Genomic DNA, 21,706 nt, shown 5'->3' with positions numbered 1-21,706 from the left:
GGTCATTACATGTTTAGTAACAGTATAAAGTCATAGACCACTAGATTCTAATCTGATACTAATGTCATTTTTATTGAATTACCTCCACCCATAGTTTGACAGATCAGTAAATAATTATAATGATAAAGTGAGAAATTCTTTACAAATTGACACCATTGGAATGTTTTAAAAGTTTATTTTAGTTGTCTATTATCATTCACAAAAGTTGACACTAAATAATTTCAACCTCTAAATCTGTATTTGAAGCCATACTTTTACTTAAAAGTTCCACACTGACTTCACATCCATTAAAAACCAAGACTTGTGGTCAATTTGAAAACTAGCTGTTGTATGCATTTAAAGATACACCTCCAACTTTGGAGTCAGGTCAGTATTATGTCTTTGAATGTAGTTGCTGAATGTTATCTGAGATGCACTTCTCTATGGTTGTTAATGTATTGTGTATGAACAAAAATTCAAATCTGTAAAAAAAATCCAAAAGTTAAAAAAATTAATTTTTTGTTAACTTGCACATGTTTTACATTAAAATCTTTCCTTGATTGTAAATTGCTTCTTAATCTACAGCAAACAATTTACACATTATTTGTTTTGAAAATAAATAAATAAACTTTTAAAATTCTGACAGATAAAATACAAATGTTAAAAAACAAGAAAAGTTAGAGCATAATGTGTTTATTTGAAGTCATTAATTTTTGCTATTCCCCCACATGTGTTGTAGTCATTAATTTTTGCTATTCCCCCACATGTGTTTTATTATAGTCATTAATTTTTGCTATTCCCCTACATGTGTTGTAGTCATTAATTTTTGCTATTCCCCCACATGTGTTTTATTATAGTCATTAATTTTTGCTATTCCCCTACATGTGTTGTAGTCATTAATTTTTGCTATTCCCCTACATGTGTTGTAGTCATTAATTTTTGCTATTTGTAAAGTCATTAATTTACCCCATTCCCCTCTTTGCAAAGCAATGTTGATAGATCCACATTTCAGCGACATAGCTTAGATTGTTTGCATGACAACAATTGAAAAGATGAGCCTGATTATGAATGCCAAGTCTACCCTCCTCTGTTATTAGTTCAGTGAGATATTTGATACTTTCAACTATCATATGAATGCCAAGTCTACCCTCCTCTGTGTTAGTAGTTCAGTGAGATATTTGATACTTTCAACTATCATATGAATGCCAAGTCTACCCTCCTCTGTGTTAGTAGTTCAGTGAGATATTTGATACTTTCAACCATCATATGAATGCCAAGTCTACCCTCCTCTGTGTTAGTAGTTCAGTGAGATATTTGATACTTTCAACCATCATATGAATGCCAAGTCTACCCTCCTCTGTGTTAGTAGTTCAGTGAGATATTTGATACTTTCAACTATCATATGAATGCCAAGTCTACCCTCCTCTGTGTTAGTAGTTCAGTGAGATATTTGATACTTTCAACCATCATATGAATGCCAAGTCTACCCTCCTCTGTGTTAGTAGTTCAGTGAGATATTTGATACTTTCAACCATCATATGAATGCCAAGTCTACCCTCCTCTGTGTTAGTAGTTCAGTGAGATATTTGATACTTTCAACCATCATATGAATGCCAAGTCTACCCTCCTCTGTGTTAGTAGTTCAGTGAGATATTTGATACTTTCAACTATCATATGAATGCCAAGTCTACCCTCCTCTGTGTTAGTAGTTCAGTGAGATATTTGATACTTTCAACCATCATATGAATGCCAAGTCTACCCTCCTCTGTGTTAGTAGTTCAGTGAGATATTTGATACTTTCAACCATCATATGAATGCCAAGTCTACCCTCCTCTGTGTTAGTAGTTCAGTGAGATATTTGATACTTTCAACCATCATATGAATGCCAAGTCTACCCTCCGCTGTGTTAGTAGTTTAGTGAGATATTTGATACTTCAACCATCATATGCTGTGTCATTCAACAGAGTTTATACAATATTAGTCAGGCATATCTGACTTATTGAGACACACACTGTTGAATTGCATGACATCTAAATAACAAAACACCATTGGATCGTTCACATGTTATACCACAGTTATTACAAGATATATGTAACTAGGACAGTGTGTACACAAACTTCTTGTCATCTTAAAAGTTGGTGAAATATACTTTGAATGTATTTATTTTGGTGCTCAGCAATTTAGTAGTAGAAATAGTTTTTCACTCTGGTTCCTTATTTGGGCAAACACAGGTAAAAACTTTTTTGACTAGAGTGTACCACATCATGTTTGTAAACTGAATATAATTAATTTAAAGTCATAGTTAAACCAGTCTACTACCATTAGTACATATAGTTACACAATATATACGCTAACATACAGTAGTTTAGAACCAAAATACATACATTTATGCACATTGATCTATGCATAGCTGAGAATCCAACTTGGTCTATGCATAGCTGAGAATCCAACTTGATCTATGCATAGCTGAGAATCCAACTTGATCTATGCATAGCTGAGAATCCAACTTGATCTATGCATAGCTGAGAATCCAACTTGATCTATGCATAGCTGAGAATCCAACTTGATCTATGCATAGCTGAGAATCCAACTTGATCTATACATAGCTGAGAATCCAACTGACTATTACAATGTCAAATGCTTAATTTCACCTCACTAGGAGTTCTAAATCTAACCATTGCCTAAACATTCTCATTTTAAATGTGAAAAAAAACTTCAAAAGTTGCATGTGAAAAGAATGCTTTAGTGAGTAATATTGTTTATAAAAATAACTATGGAAAATATCAGTATGAAAATTAGTAGAAAATAGTTCGCTAGACTATTATTTTGAAGTTAATATAAGTATTTTATTAAGTATTTAATTCTAAAAGTGTTTCATCATTAAATCATATTTAATAATTATTATTTTACATGACAATAAATGTCCATAGATCTTGAAATAAATTGTTCCTAACTTCCTTCATGTGGCCTACTGTAACTGCTGTAATAACAGTGTCATAAAGTTGTTTGTTTGTTTAGTACTTTCCTCCATTCATCCAAAATACAGCATATAAATGTTGTTTGTTTAGTACTTTCCTCCACTCATCCAAAATACAACATATAGATGTTGTTTGTTTACTACTTTCCTCCACTCATCCAAAATACAGCAATGATGTGAATGTTGTTTGTTTAGTACTTTCCTCCACTCATCCAAAATACAACATATAGATGTTGTTTGTTTAGTACTTTCCTCCACTCATCCAAAATACAGCAATGATGTGAATGTTGTTTGTTTAGTACTTTCCTCCACTCAGTGTATTTATCTAAAATACAGCCTGTAAACTTTGTTCACATTTATTATTAGGGAATATGTATATCTCATGGCGAAAAAATGTTGGGTATGTTTGGTGTGTGGGTTAACAGATGACCTGTAATTTGAGGTTAACTGATAAGAATAGAGTTTCAAACCTTTGATCCAGCTTCCAATCCAGATTATAGATTTATCTTTGTCTGTTTGTTTATTCTGTTTTATTACCTTAAAATAATAAACTCTTTACTAGTCTTAACAGATATTCTATTTCACACCTTAAAATAATAAACTCTTTACTAGTCTTAACAGATATTCTATTTCACACCTTAAAATGATAAACTTTAGACCAGTTTTAAAAAATAATAAACAGACCATAAAATTGTAAACTTACCAGCTAAATAATTTAAACTTTGTACAACATTAACATTTATAATATGTAATAGAAATGTAACTTTAACACAATTTGTTTTCATCATTTTTTTTGTTTTCTATTCAAATACTTAAAACCTTTAGTAGAAATGCAATTGCTATATATTTTCTTATTGTTTACATACTGACATCAAGTCTGTGTACATACTGAGTACCATAAACAACTTGTAGATAGGTGAATCAGGGGTTACTCTATTATGGAAAACCGAAAAAATGACAAAAAACTAAGACAAGTTTGAACTGCTGGAGATCAGGGGGGCTGTAACATCACATATACTTAGTTGTAGCTATTATTCTGGATTGCAATTCAGGAGTTCTAAATTCTCATATATTTAAAAACATTTCACTTTTTATGTGTCTTCAGATCACATTCGGACAGATGGAAGTCTGTCAGCAAATTCTGGTAATATTTCCAGTAGTGGGAATGTATCCAATGAAAATATGTCCAGTACACCTGTATCCAGCGATGCCGACATTGAAAGACTTGGAACTCGGAAAAAGACACGCACGAAAGTACATCAGCCGTCAATGTTTGACAGAATGTCTGATGGATTAATTATCAAGATATTTTCCTACTTATCAACTGTGGATCTATGCAAATGTAAGGAGGTATGTCGTCTGTGGTACCATCTTAGTTGGGAACCAACACTGTGGAGGACGATTAAATTATCAGGCAGGACAGTGGATACCGACAGGGCGCTACGCATTCTCACCAAGCGTTTGTGTCGGGAAACACCTTACGTGTGCCTTAACGTACAGAGAATTGTTTTAAGTGGTTGTGAGCAACTAACGGATGTTGGACTTTACGCAATTGCAAAGCGATGTCCAGAATTGCAGCATTTAGAACTGGCTGGCTGTTATTATATCAACAATGAAGCATTATTTGAAGTTATTTCAAGATGTCCACATTTGGATTATTTAGATATTACAGGTTAGTATTTTAAGTATCCCATAATAACATCATATATTACAATTTGTACTGCCTAATATTTCTACATTATCTAATATTTGTCCAATTATGTTTAAAATACCAGTAATTAGACATTGTCAATGTCAATTAGAGTTCTAATCAATTTATACGTATACATTGCAATCAGGATGCTGTTGTTGCTGTTGCAAACCCAAACCCAAAACTTAATTTGATTGGATATATTATATATACTATTATTATTATTTATTGTTGGAATCAGACTCGAGGCCAAAAAAGTACTGACAAAAAAATCAATAAAGAATATCTGTCCAATGCCTGCACTTAACTGGAGAGAATCAAGATACATGAATGAAATATATAAACACACTGTACATAAACATTGCTTTGTCTGCCACTCTCTTAACAAAGTTGTTTACACAAGTTCACCAAAAGACAAAGCTGAATATTGGACAGATTAAAAAATCTTGTAAAACAATTATTGTACACAACTTGAACTTTGTTGTATGTTTTCATCTTAAAATTAGACCACAATACAAATTAGGACAAAAAGACTTAAATAACCTAACCTTAATTTGACCTAAGAGCAAAAGGCAAAATTCCCTGCATAGAAAGTTACCATGTATTCCCTGCATAGAAAGTTACCATGTATTCCCTGCATAGAAAGTTACCATGTATTCCCTGCATAGAAAGTTACCACCTATGTAGAGTAAACACATTTGTCTAGTAATATCATCATCATCCATGAAGCTACGAAGAATCAACAAACGAAAGCTTATTATTATTCAAAGAAATAGTAGGGGTGTTCAAAAGCCTAAGATGTTTTGGCATGACAACCATACATTTTTCTGATTACAATAGTGTACTATGTGTACAACTATGCAAATATGTTTACCTACAGGTTATTCAATACTGCTTAGAGCATGCAATATTAGGAGTAAGTCATAAAACAGTTTTAAAAATGTTCCAGTTGCAGCTAGTGCAGCTTTAATACAATTATCAGTGAATATATTGTTGGTTGTCTGATTGGAAAAATAATAGCCCAGTTACAACTAGTGTACCTTTAATGAATGAGATTGACAGACAAACTTTCATTATAATATCACAGGATGTAAATACTCTTAATAACTCCTATGATATCAATGTTGTTGACAACACTTTTACCATGTTCACACAGAGGTTCTGTCAGATTAATTGTTGCGTACACCTGCCTGCATTAATTTTGTCTGAAACCAGGGTCATCAATCTTATTAACTCCCTGGACCTCTGGCATAAACACTTCACCTTAAAGATAGGCTTTTCATCTACCACAGAACAATTACATTTTAAGGAATTTCACACCTGTATTATTAGTTCTGCAGATTCTAGACTGTTTCTAGAGACATGTCACGGTGGTCAGTAGATATGTCCCTGGGGCATTTCAAATGTCAGAATAGTTATCAATTACTTCACACCATTCTAAGTCCAAGTACTTTGTACACTATGTTTTTGTTAAGGGGAGTAAAGCAGGTGAAATCTACCTGAGTTCCCAGCAGTTACCCACACAAACTATTGTGCAATTTTGTAGTGCAAACTATGCCAGTCTAAAGAATTTTCCCCTTCCTGTTACCAGGTTCCCCAACCTTAGCAAAAAATTGTATACCTAATTATGTACATTGAAGGCAAACAGTCCAGATCTAAATTCTGACATTGGTTGTAATTATAGTTTCATAGGATTACTGATAAAATTAATGGCCAATGTTCATAGCTATAACTGGCCAATAGAAAATGTTCATAGCTATAACTGGCCAATAGAAAATGTTCATAGCTATAACTGGCCAATAGAAAATGTTCATTGCTATAACTGGCCAATAGAAAATGTTCATAGCTATAACTGGCCAATGGAAAATGTTCATAGCTATAACTGGCCAATGGAAAATGTTCATAGCTATAACTGGCCAATAGAAAATGTTCATAGCTATAACTGGCCAATAGAAAATGTTCATAGCTATAACTGGCCAATGGAAAATGTTCATAGCTATAACTGGCCAATGGGAAATGTTCATAGCTATAACTGGCCAATAGAAAATGTTCATAGCTATAACTGGCCAATAGAAAATGTTCATAGCTATAACTGGCCAATAGAAAATGTTCATAGCTATAACTGGCCAATAGAAAATGTTCATAGCTATAACTGGCCAATAGAAAATGTTCATAGCTATAACTGGCCAATGGAAAATGTTCATAGCTATAACTGGCCAATGGAAAATGTTCATAGCTATAACTGGCCAATAGAAAATGTTCATAGCTATAACTGGCCAATAGTAAATGTTCATAGCTATAACTGGCCAATAGAAAATGTTCATAGCTATAACTGGCCAATAGAAAATGTTCATAGCTATAACTGGCCAATGGGAAATGTTCATAGCTATAACTGGCCAATAGAAAATGTTCATAGCTATAACTGGCCAATAGAAAATGTTCATAGCTATAACTGGCCAATAGAAAATGTTCATAGCTATAACTGGCCAATAGAAAATGTTCATAGCTATAACTGGCCAATAGAAAATGTTCATAGCTATAACTGGCCAATAGGAAATGTTCATAGCTATAACTGGCCAATGGAAAATGTTCATAGCTATAACTGGCCAATAGGAAATGTTCATAGCTATAACTGGCCAATAGGAAATGATTATAGAAAGTTATTGAGTAGCCAATCATTACACAGATTGATATCTGGGAGAGAAATTCACTACTTAAATAGGTAGCGACTATTTATAAAAAGAAGTATATTATAAGACTCAAGTATAATTGCAATGAAGTTAATTTGGCAACTAGTCAACATTGAAATTTGTAATTTTAGAATTACTTTTAGAAAGTTTGTGAAATATTGGTGAACTACAGAAAAATAATTCAATTTTACATATTTTCCTCAATTTTTATAATGAGTTTGATAAACATACAAGAATGTTTCTTTTGTTTTGTCATATTTTGTTCTTAATGAGGTATATACTTACCAGCTTTTTAAAATAGAACATTGACCAAATAAAGTGTCAAATTTTACTATAGATACAATTGGTCATTTTTAAGTTTAATGAGGTTACAAACTAAAGTGATATTTTAATGTGCCCTTATGGAATGTCACCTTTGACCCAGGTCAAAGTCAACTCTTATATAAGGAGTTGATGTGTGTACAGAGACATGGGTGGATGCACAAACCTGACCCAGCTCTATGACCCCTGGTATTAAAGGATTTTTGACGGCTAAAAAACACATTGTATTGCATCATTCGTGGTATACATTATACATTATAGTGGCCATATGGATGACAAATAGGTCTTTATTTTGAATTTTGAATTTATAAAACTTTACTATGTTTTTATAAAACTGTACTATGTTTTTATAAAACTGTACTATGTTTTTATACTTGACAAAAATAATGTGATACAACATATAGTAAATCCTTGTTTGTCACTCAATAATTTACAAAACATTAAAATGTGTAAAATGTTTGTTGTATGTACATTGACAAACTTCTTACAAACTTTTTAATTTTTTTGTTATTTATTAAATTACAAACACGGACATAGTTGATTCTCTTCAAAACATAGTAGAGTTGTCTTCAAATTTCCAAAGAAATACTTATTAATCCATATGGGTACTTTAAAGGCCCATGTGAAAAAAAAAACTAAACTCTGACAGAGCTAAAGGAAATTGGTTAGAAGAATGATATTACTGTATGTTAAGTTGTAATCCAAGACTTTGGGGTTTAAACTTTGGGGTTTAAACCTGCACTAGCTGCAACTCAGACCAAAAGATCTATGAAAGACAGTTGTCAGGTAGAGTTATAGAAAAAGTATTATTAAAGTCTTTAATAAAAGAACGGTCCTTTGTAATCTATATGGCTTCACTAATACCATTACACTATATATGTTATAGCTTCACTAATACCATTACACTATATATGTTATGGCTTCACTAATAGTAATACCATTACACTATATATGTTATGGCTTCACTAATACCATAATGAACACATATTGCCTGGCCATGAGGGCTATAGCACCCGTTTATTACACCCGAGGGACTGTGAGTTACCAGAATCACATGCTATTTCCCGAGGCCAACGGCCGAGGGAAATAGCATGTGATTCTGGTAACTCACAGTCACGAGGGGGTAATGAACGGGTGCTATAGCCCGAATATAGGCCAGGCAATATGTGTTTTATAATATACCTCATGCTGTGAACTCGCGGTGGCAGACGACATCGTCAGAAGCTGCCATTTTGACCTGCTGTGAACGCGCGGTGGTCACGTGACTATGTAAAAATTGATGGGTCTATTCCCCAAGGGAAGTAGTCATTCTATTTTCCTGATTCTAGCGAATCATGGCACAGCATTATCACTAGGTATATTATAACACTATATATGTTATGGCTTCACTAATACCATTTCACTATATATGTTATGGCTTCACTGATACCATTACACTATATATGTTATGGCTTCACTAATAGTAATACCAATACACTATATATGTTATGGCTTCACTGATACCATTACACTATATATGTTATGGCTTCACTGATACCATTACACTATATATGTTATGGCTTCACTAATACCATTACACTATATATGTTATAGCTTCACTAATACCATAACACTATATATGTTATGGCTTCACCAATAGCATTACACTATATATGTTATGGCTTCACTGATATAAATAGTATATGATATACAATAAAATGCTGTATTTCTGCCAAAATGGGGAATATTTAATATTTGAGATTTAATGTCACTTGAATTATGATTTATGATTTAAAAGTAATATTAAGAATTAATTTTAAAATGAAAATTACAATTTAATACAAATATGTTAACAATTACAAGTGACTATATATCAGTAGTGTTTATTCAGAACCAGGTCAACTCTGTTTTTTGTTCAAATAACTGGTATAATGGCTGTAGTTATGTTTATGTCAACAGAGTAGAGTTGGCTTAAAGCCAAGTTTTTCATCACTACCTTAAACTCAACTGAATTGTACAGGTGCAGCACTTTCATTGGGTTTTTTCTGTTTTGTCTTAAATATTATATAAAAAGTTATATTTTATTCTTTCATTGGTGATATTATCAATTGCATTACATTTTATTCAAAATATAATTCAGTATTGGTAAATACTGACCTAATTTGTCATGGAGTTTGATGACCAGCTGTTATGAATATATAATCAGACAAGTAAATTATTGGAATATCAAAGGTGAAAAAAAATATTACATTGTGATACAACAAATAAAAATGTATTTTTACATGTGGAATTTGAACCTAATAAATCAATATTTCTGTAAATTGTATAAGAATAATTAATATAATAATTTATAAGTTAATAAAATATATGGTTAATCATATTCAAAATAATTGTTCATTTTTATTATTACATAATAATTCATGTCAAAATATTAGTTTTTTCTAAGTTTATTAGATTAATTACCATCAACTAAAGTTGTTAAAATCACAATAATAAATAATAACATTTTATGATATAAGTGAGAGAGTGAGAGAAAAATGTGATTGTAAATTGTGAGACATTGTGATGGGTCATTAAATGTCAGGAATTTCTCACCTAGTGTGTACATAAATTACCTATAAAGGTGTGAAAGGTATTGTCAGTCAGTTTTGGCTATGGGCATTGTCCATACAATGATTGATTGGTTGTACACTATCTATTGATGTATGGCTAGTCTCAGTCTTGTACAATTGGGGAGACTGCTGTACCTTCTAGCTATGTATATCACCCAGATCACAGTTTGAATGTAGATGTACAATTTGTTTACACTCACTGTCAACAGACACACCCTGTTATGGCAGTCTCAGGATGTACACCAGTCATATTTATTTTTATGTAAAACTGCAATGTACAGAGTCAAAGAAATTGTTGACCAATGGTAAATACATGTAAGTGTTGAATATTTTCATGTCAATGGTGAATAAATCAACAATTTTGCCTTTCTTGGTGCAAAATAAAATTAAATTGATGCATTTTGTTACTGTTACATGCCAAATGTAATACCACATACAGATATTACCACATACAGATATTACCACATACAGATATTATCACATACAGATATTACCACATACAGATATTATCACATACAGATATTATCACATACAGATATTACCACATACAGATATTACCACATACAGATATTACCACATACAGATATTATCACATACAGATATTATCACATACAGATATTATCACATACAGATATTATCACATACAGATATTACCACATACAGATATTATCACATACAGATATTATCACATACAGATATTACCACATACAGATATTACCACATACAGATATTATCACATACAGATATTACCACATACAGATATTATCACATACAGATATTATCACATACAGATATTATCACATACAGATATTACCACATAGAGATATTACCACATACAGATAATATCACATACAGATATTACCACATACAGATATTACCACATACAGATATTACCACATACAGATATTACCACATACAGATATTACCACATACAGATATTATCACATACAGATATTATCACATACAGATATTACCACATACAGATATTATCACATACAGATATTATCACATACAGATATTATCACATACAGATATTACCACATACAGATATTACCACATACAGATATTACCACATACAGATATTACCACATACAGATATTACCACATACAGATATTACCACATACAGATATTACCACATACAGATATTACCACATACAGATATTATCACATACAGATATTATCACATACAGATATTATCACATACAGATATTACCACATACAGATATTATCACATACAGATATTACCACATACAGATATTATCACATACAGATATTACCACATACAGATATTACCACATACAGATATTATCACATACAGATATTACCACATACAGATATTATCACATACAGATATTACCACATACAGATATTACCACATACAGATATTACCACATACAGATATTACCACATACAGATATTACCACATACAGATATTATCACATACAGATATTGGTGACAGTCTGTAACATTTATGTAAGGCCAATTTCTTTTCAAATCATATTTAAAAATAAGCAGAAAATGAGAAGTAAAATATATGATACATGCATTACTTTAGGTACTTTTGGTGGTCACATAACTGAATGGTGGACATATTTGTAACTGAACAATCAAGAGTTTAACTGCATAACTCAATAACTTTAATACATGGAGACTCAATGAGACCTTGACCTTTGATCTTGACCTTCAAGGTCAATTATCAAAATCCAGCCATTTCTTGCATATCACAGACTTTTTTATTTGTTGTAAATCATGTCTCCATTCAGTCACATAGAAGTAAAGTATTTTTTTTTTGGGGGGGGGGTTTATGACAAAGTTATAAGTAGCAATTAATGAAAGCATATAAAGAATATACATAATTTATTTAGTGGATTTCATCTCCTAAAAAGTTTACCTGTGAGCACAAATTATCCAAATAAAAAATTATTCACTTTTTCACACAAATATTAAAATCAATTTTATCTTAATTTATTCTCCTGATTTCAAATAAAAGAGAACTAAAAATTCTATATTTAATGAGAAGATCTGTCATTTTGCTGATAATTATCTTTTGCTGATATTTTACAACATAATATGTCAACACTGGTCATCATGACATATACTGTTATCAACATAGTAGAAATAAATACACATATGTTGGACATTGAAGAGAGGGTTGTGTCATAAAGGTGCACAACATATTTAACTGTTTACCAACTATTGTCATGGCAATGTTACTTCCTGGATTTAAGAATTTTATTGCATTATTCTTAACTATCATATGTTACCATGGTAACCATGTTGTACACCGTGAAATGTATGTTTCATGAGATGTACAAAATCCTACAAATGTCAAAAATGAGGTACAATTTTAGTTTCTGGTTAGTTTTTATTTCCAACTGTAGTTTGGGCAATGATATTTTTGATTCTGACACAAACATTAAAAGGAAAATCTTTGTATTTACAGTACTTCCAATCTAAGTGTAAATGATGAACTAGTACACAACATATTGATACATTACCAAAGTAGATTTTAATTTAGAAGGATTATATCAAAGCAGTGTGGCTATATTGTGTGCACTAACTGATAACTTCAATCATACCATATTTCAAATTTGGCATTTTGGCATCTTGAAAAGTTACTGAGGTTTGTTGTGTTGTACATCACTGTGTATGTCTACTCATGGTAATATCATCCAGTAGAATGGGTTTATTTGCTATTTTCACAATATTACAGACCTGTATCAAAGTAAACTATTAGTCAACTTTGCCATTTTGTTGGCAATGTTGTGACTATTAGGATTAAATCTACAGCCATGTATATGGGGACAAATTCAATAATGTAACAATATGTTGCTGTACTTTGTTTCTATTTCAATTTGAACCACTGTAATCATTGAGATAATGTGAAGTTAATAGTTGAAATCTCAAAGTGCATAGATTTATATTGAATAGAAGACATGGTCTCTGTACAAGTATGTTGATGTGCTGATTTCACAAACGGGATGTTTCCCGCTTAGGCTTAAACAAATAATTGTTTGGTTCCGGTTACCTGACCCTACCTAGCCTTTTACTGCGACCCTAAACTTTTTTTTATGTATTTGAGAAAAAAATAATAAAATCGCAAAAATTGTAAAGTCTCACAAGAAATAGTGGATGCGGAAACTGCCATCAAATTAAAAAGATACTCAAAAACTGTTCTTCCAATCTGTAATGGCTGTACATATGATAGGATGAAATAAACAACACATTAGACCATTTGGAAATGGAAAACCTGAACTAGACACTCACACAGAAAAAATATATATAATCAAATGAAATAAAAAATCTACCTACCTCACCTATTCTAAAATTGAGCGTAATCAGAACCACACAATTTTTTGTTAGGCCTTAACAGCCACTTTTGACAAATAAATATATTACTGAAATCGGGGATAATATTTACCAACTGTATTGTCCCAGAAGTTTTATAATTCCTCTATTTTAGCTTTCATAAACATTGAATGACCATAAATGGTATGGCTGTGTTTAACTCCCAGATAACATATATCATTAGTCAGTATCAATTAACACTCAACATAAAAAAAGTGTCATCTTTCATTGGCATTGAATAGGCAATTGTCATTTGATTTGACGTATACTACAATTATAGTAGACTAGAAAGACAACAAGAAACATCTGGTAGAAAAGGAAATGATTCATAGCAATCCTATAGCAATGATTAGAAAGATTTCACAATCACTCCATTGTCAATATATATATATATATACTTTAATAGTCTGTTAGGACACTGACCCTCAAGTCAAAGTACACTGTTTACATACAATATAGATCTTAATTAGTTAAAGTTGGTTAATTTAATTTGATTTTTATTTAGTAAAACAATTTTGACTAAAGTATATTATGTTATTCTACTTCAAAAAACAATGTGAAGCGACATGGCACGTGGTTGTAATTAAGTTCACAAAACGAAAAAAAAAATGTGTAAAAAGTTTGTACATACAGGAAGTGATTTGTAAATAGACTTGATAAATACAAGTAATCACTATGTTATGGTCAGTTTGTTTGTTTGTTTGTTTGACTTTATTTAAACTCAATAAATTGTTGAGCCAAAGGCTCTTCTAACACAATGTCGAGTAAGGGAAATTTACAATATACATACAATATTTGTATGTATGCATCTGTCAAGTAATCACTATGTTTTGGTCAGTTTTGTATGTATGCATCTGTCAAGTAATCACTATGTTTTGGTCAGTTTTGTATGTATACATCTGTCAAGTAATCACTATGTTTTGGTCAGTTTTGTATGTATACATCTGTCAAGTAATCACTATGTTTTGGTCAGTTTTGTATGTATACATCTGTCAAGTAATCACTATGTTTTGGTCAGTTTTGTATGTATACATCTGTCAAGTAATCACTATGTTTTGGTCAGTTTTGTATGTATACATCTGTCAAGTAATCACTATGTTTTGGTCAGTTTTGTATGTATGCATCTGTCAAGTAATCACTATGTTTTGGTCAGTTTTGTATGTATGCATCTGTCAAGTAATCACTATGTTTTGGTCAGTTTTGTATGTATGCATCTGTCAAGTAATCACTATGTTTTGGTCAGTTTTGTATGTATGCATCTGTCATTTCCTCATCTATAGAAATAAACACCGTCAATAGTTTGATTACATGAGATCACTTGAGATTACATGAGATTACTTTAGATTAATACCTGATTACTTTATGTTATTTGACACTAGCATATTGCATACAAAGACTGACGAGATTTGGTGAAAGTGAAAAAAATGTTTATTATGACGCTGACTATCGTAAAAGTAAGATATGTCAGTATATATATATATGTGTGTGTGTGTGTATGTAAAGGTAAATGCTAACAAAACTGTTAGTAAAAGAATTTCTAACTGAAAGACTCAAGTCTCTCATAATTTTGAAAGGTTATTTTATATGTGGATATTTGTCATGTTCTTAGAGTGATAACAGCCAAATTTCTTACTCTGTGATATTTTGTTATATTTCTCCACAGGCTGTCCACAGATCACATGTATAGATTTATCACTAGAGGCAAGCCTTAAGGTGTGTCCACTCCACGGGAAACGGATCAGGATACGCCACTTGGATATGACAGACTGCTATGCTCTCGAAGATGCAGGACTTAAGATTATTGCATCAAACTGCATTGAGTTAGTCAATTTATATTTACGACGCTGTTCCCGTGTAAGCGATCTTGGAGTACAGTATGTTGCAAATTATTGTACAGTGTTGCGAGAACTTTCGGTCAGCGACTGCCACAGGATTACTGATCATGCGCTACGAGAAGTTGCAAGGTTGAATGCAAGGCTTCGGTATTTGAGCATTGCAAAATGTGATATGATAACCGATGTTGGAATTAAGTACATTGCTAAGTATTGCTACAAGGTAAGGTACTTGAATCTCAGAGGTTGCGAGTTTGTCACGGATGTTGCAATGGAGCACCTTGCTCGTAACTGCCAACGATTGAGATCACTTGATATTGGTAAATGCACTGCCATAACAGACTCTGGACTTATTCTGGTTGCAGCAAACTGTATGGGTCTGCGCAAACTTAGCCTAAAATCATGCCCAGGAATCTCTGATAAAGGTATTCTGACTTTGGCGAAGTGTTGCCCAGAACTCCAGCAGCTAAATATTCAAGATTGTAATCTGACATTAGAGGCATATAGAGCCGTCAAACGGCAGTGCAAGAGATGTATCATAGAACACACAAACCCAGCATTCTACTGATCATCATCATGATGACATCTTGACTCCCAAATAAGGAATTCTAAATTCCAAACATGGGATCCTTCCATGGTACTGTGATAAAGCCTTACTCCAAATAAGGACTTATCCCAATGTCTCCCAAATAAGGAATTCCAAATTCTAAAATATGGGATCCTCAAAAGGTAGTGTGATATTAGTTCTCATTCCATATAGGGAATTATCCCCTGTGCATATATAATGAGTAAATGATACAAAAGTCGCATCATATCAAATATTCATATCTCCATTTTTTTTTACAACACATCAACACTCAGTGAAAATGCCAATTGTTGTCTCACAGAGCACATTCTTCATAATAAAAGCGAAAATCAACCAAAATTTTGTGAACTATTTGTGAAAACTAATATGAAAGATACAAAATTTAGTTTCATTACTTTTTTAGATTTTCAGGATAAAAGAGGAAAAGAGAGGAAAACTTGTTTGTAGTCAGACTTCCGACTAAATTATCCTTCAAAATAAATTTAGACCAAACATAAGTTGATAAACAAAACTGAACACAATTTAGACAAGGAATTGAATGAGAAATTTGCACCAAGCAAGTGAAGCCAGAATGCAGTAAGAATGAGAGATTTTGTTACTCTGGTATGTCAGCAACTTTTGTAGCATAACTATATTGCATGTCACTTGGCTGACATTACAGAATCCATAGGGGATAGTGTCTGTATACAAATCAAAGGTGAAATAAAACATGTGAATCCATTTGGAGCAATTTTCACAAAGTACTTTACACAAATAGACACTATCTGAAAGAAAGGAAGAGTTAGTTTCCATGAGAATACTGTTGACGACCTTGTAAATAATGACCCATTATGGTGAAAGTATTTGCCAACATCTACAAATGAAGTTTAAAAGACTTAAAGATTATAAACTCTTTGTAAATACTAAGTAATCTAACAACAATAATTACTACAATTTGTGCTACTTATAGCTTTCTCCTTGGGGTAGTTGGTATTTTGACACTATGTGTAACACACACAGGTCATTCAGTAAACTACAAGATGTTGTAGCTAGCATCTGCATTGAAAAAGGGGTGTAGTCTTAGTGTATTTGGTAGTATTTGTAAGACACAGGTCATTCACGGAGTATTGTGGCTAACACATAAACTACTTTTATATAAATACACAAGCTCAAAAAGAAAAGTTCATAAAATGAGTATCTTTAGATTTAAAAGATCTTTCTCTTCCTAATAAAGATGGTAGACTGTAAAACTGAAAGAATTGCAATACATGTACTATGAATAAAGGATAAATAAATTCCTTTCAAGTTTTACATCAATAGGAATTCAGTACAAAAACAACTTTTGACAAATTTGACATCAGAGTTCGTTTTAGATATTCTGTAACATGACACCATTTCTTTTCAAAGCCAATGAGTACACACCATGTTTACTGTATATATACCTGTGTTTGTTTCACATCTTGTCAACATTTAATAGAACAGTACAAGCTGCTTTACTGCCGATATTTTAAGTTTGCGTAAGTTTATATTTGACTTTAAGCTACTAGAAAATGGCTTGATACCAAGTGATCAAATACTACTCATACAATCAATCAGACTTTTCAAAAATAAGTCACAAATAATATCACACCAGATTGTACTGTTGGATTGTCATTTCTCCAATAGTTTACCATAAAAGTATTGATTCCAAGTTCACACTTTTCTTCCAATTTAATCCCAGCTAAATGTCATTTATAATGTACATTGCAAGTATTTTATGTTAAATACCACATTTAGTCACCTTTTAACAGATAGATATAGTTAAACCTATTGGTTATATGTTGGATATGTTTATGTGACAAATTCAGCCCAAAAGTTCAAGACACTGAATTGATCCAATTAATGTAACATTTGTATATACCAGATGACAAATATTATATCCATTACTAATTAGTGAGGGCTATAAACTTTGGCCAAGACATTAAGTCAAATAATCAAGTGTGTAATCTATGGACTAAAAAATTCAGGTACCTGGCATATATATCATTGGCTCTAAACTATATGTTTTATAATGTTGTTAACATAGCCAGCAAAATAAGTTGAACAGCAAGTAATATAAAAAGAAAAGTCATTGTCAAAATTTAATTTCTGTTCTCTAACTTTCACTTTAAAGTTTGTTATCACCATATTTAATGTCTCTCTGTGATGAAACCATCACCTTCCTGTCAAGATCTCCACCCGTACATACAAACCCCAACAAAGAACAATCCCAGCTTTCTTGTAGCGATCTTAAAAAATTCTCCTAGATGCAAGCCAGTGTGACATCACCTTGGATACTGACTGTGCCTGTGGCTATATTGTGACCTTACATGACCTTTGACATGAGTATCTGACCTCTGCCATCTGTTTGGTAATTACTGTGTATTGTTGTAGACCAAGTAATCTACTGTATATGTTAACCTTGTCTGTGGTCACATTCATTTTCCATCAAGTCTGAATTTTATTTACTTTTGAAGGGAATGTTACCAGGTACATGTTTTGTCAATGTTGATAACAAAATAGGAACTTTTAATATCTTATCCAGTCAAGACCTTTCTTGGTCATCGCACTTTTCCCATTCCCAGCTGTCGATATTTAACCAGTACATGTCGGAAAATGCCAACATGTAGCTAATCATGTGTAGAATTAGAAATTCCAATATATTTTAGAATATATTGATCATTTTGAAATGTATAGATTAGATTGTATTTCTGATTGTTTCAGGATACACTAATTCTTTCTGATTTGCTAAATCCATAGGTTTTTTGTCTTTACCCTAGGTAAGTAAGTTGGTGTATCAAATATCTGTATCTCTCTATTTGCTATGGTGACCCAGTGCTGAATGTGTATATTGCTATGGTGACCCAGTGCTGAATGTGTATATTGCTATAGTGATAGACAGTTGAAAACTTTCAGTATTTGGAATTCAAGACAGGTCAGAACCCAAAATGAACAAAGTATGAAATTAAAACAAAATAAATAAAATCTGTATTTATGGAGAAAATGTGCACTCATTCCTTTGACATAAGTGTGAAATTTGAAAGTTGATACTATATCCGTTGCCATGACTACATTGTTACTATTACTTTTACTATGGAATCCTCATTACTTGTGTTTTAAACAGATATGAGGAAGTACAAGATTTGTGACAATTTTGTTGTCTCCATAGTAACAGCAAATTGTCAAACCTACATAAAACACATGGACACATATACATGGTAGAAGTTGCTGGAACCACCAAACATGATGTTGATATTCAAACTTGGAAACGCAAACCCCGGTTTTTGGCCCTATCACAAAAACCGTTTCCTTTACACTGAATAGATCAAGTTGCTATCAACATAACCTTTAATAAAAGATATGCAGACAGATGGCCACATTTCCTGTCCTGGTTTAAATGGGCAATTTGCGGACTTTATACATGTATGGATTATTGCATCAATCGTGACAACAGAGTAGACATTGAAAATTCTAACATTCTTGAGGATTAAGATATATGAAACAATACTGATGCTGAAATATATGAGAGTGAAAACAAAAGAGACATAATATGTGTTTTGATGTTTTGATACAAATAAATGTTTTGTATTGTAGGTTGTGTGTCCATGCACTGATCACAATGTTGACAATACCGTGGCTTGTAACTTTAGACATCTCCAGTGTTCTGCATGGTTGCATTCTGACTATAGTCACCTATTACCTGTATCAGCTTTGTAGGTTCTCCATCTAAGTGATTACTGTCAAGTAGGCAGAATTCCTTGCCCCCCGACTTCTACATTGCTTTAATAAGTCTACAAGAAATCCTTCTCATCTTTCCTAGAAGTGTTCAACTCTGAAAATTGCACAAGCTGACTTTATCATGTTTTTAACTTGGGTTCAACAATACTTTACCAGATTTAAACTGAATGTCTTCCGTAAGGGCAAAGTTTTGAGATTGTCGTTCCTACAAACAATTGTTGGAATACAACAGAACATATGCAATAAGTTATTTTTTCTCATTGATTGCTATTTGCCCATTGCTGTTAGTGATCTCCTGGCCAACCACAACATGTAATTTGAAGCTTTATAAAACGTAGTAGCATAGCACTCAACGTAGAAAGAGTTTTATAGGCCAAAAAAAAGAAAATTGTTTCTGGTCAGCACCCATCACTTAAGTACCCCTTCCTGCGTTAATTTTTTTTTCATTTTTGTCTAGCCAATTCAATCTGCAGATGAAAGGGAAAACACAAAAGTAACTCTCCCTACATTAATTGCCACCAGTGAAGACAACTGCAAAACTAATCATGAACTAGCCCATGACACTTGCTGTAATGTACTAAATAAAAAGAACAGTAACTGCAATGATAAGTAGATTGATTAACATTTGTTGAGAATGTAAAAAAAAAAAAAATTGCATCGTCGCACCACTTTAGACAACATTTCCTGAAGAAAAACTGTTTTCCTTTTTAGTGGCCTACCAAAATATGCCAATTACTTATTAAAACTAAAAGCTACATCAATAATATTTTCAGGACAAGTGCGCTTTGGTATTGCAATTGTATGTATCAAATTATATTGAATTTGAAGAGTGCATTCTTGAGATATAACCTAATTACTGAAAACCATTAATTATGTAAATTGCTGGTTAATATTCATGGTATGTCTACCGAAATGTAATTACTTCTTGTCACTACTCTACAGAACACATGCAATACATTTCATTTGGATTGAGCCAGTCAATTTAAAAAACAGTAAGAAAGTCGCACCACTTTAGACAACATTTCCTGACCAGAAACTATTTTTTTCTTTTTGTGGCCTACCGAAAATATGCCAATAACTTATTAAAACTAAAAGCTACATTAGTGATATTTTCAGGACAGGTGCACTTTGGTATCGCAAATGTATGTACCAAGTTATAATGAATTTCAAGCGTGCATTCTTGAGTTATAGCCTAATTCCCGAAAACCATTAATTACGTAAATTGCTCATTATTTTTCTTGGCATGTTTACCAAAACCTAATCAGTTCTTGCCATTACCCTACGGGACATGTGTACAAAATTTCATTTGAATTGAGCCAGCTGTTATGGAGAAAACGATGACACAGCCAGACAGACAGACAGACAGACAGACAGAGACACACACTTCCTCCCACTAATATATCTCTTCCTTACGGAAGAAAAAATGATTGAGGTATAAGGTTAATGTTGATGACATTAAAAGCACAGCTTGCTGCCACTGTTGATACCACAATAGGGTGCTACTTCACATTTTTTATCAAATATGAATACTGCAGTACTGTATTACTACCTCTTGGTATGCAGCAAAATTTAGCTCCCCCCCCCCCCCCCCCCCACACACACACACACTTGAATTGAATTGAATTTGTCAGAACTAGATTTTAGTGGTGAACACACTACAGGGTTTTGGAACACTTATGTCTCACACATAAATAAACCTATATTCTGAATAATCTCTTTGTGTGTATCAACCTTCCCAATTCATTCATTTGCATCAGATGAACTCAGTATGAGTACACATTAACAGTGTAGAACAGTGGACCAACAGTTCAATAGATACATATTTATGATCATACTAGGGGGTTAGAGTTGGGGGTAGGAATATAGGACTATACTTGCTTACTGACATATATCAATCCCCATTTTTCTAACCGGATCAACCCCATCCATTAGCCCCACCTTCCATCCCACTGGCAC

The 21,706-nt window shown here is 32.5% G+C and overlaps 1 protein-coding gene across 1 annotated transcript in view; it reads left to right on the top strand.

Annotated features, from left to right (window-relative positions):
* LOC144447631 (F-box/LRR-repeat protein 7-like) overlaps window positions 1–16,109 on the top strand; it is a 57,338-nt gene extending 41,229 nt beyond the window's left edge. The window contains exons 3-4 of the mRNA XM_078137710.1: window positions 4,062–4,628; window positions 15,261–16,109. Of these exons, the coding sequence (XP_077993836.1) occupies window positions 4,062–4,628; window positions 15,261–15,997 (1,304 nt within the window). The 3' untranslated portion in view covers window positions 15,998–16,109. The remainder of the gene's footprint in view (window positions 1–4,061; window positions 4,629–15,260) is intronic.
* The last annotated feature ends 5,597 nt before the right edge of the window (window positions 16,110–21,706 follow it).

This window comes from Glandiceps talaboti, chromosome 16 (assembly GCF_964340395.1).
Source record: "Glandiceps talaboti chromosome 16, keGlaTala1.1, whole genome shotgun sequence".
NCBI lineage: Eukaryota > Metazoa > Hemichordata > Enteropneusta > Spengelidae > Glandiceps > Glandiceps talaboti.
This window is presented reverse-complemented; position numbering and strand designations above follow the sequence as displayed.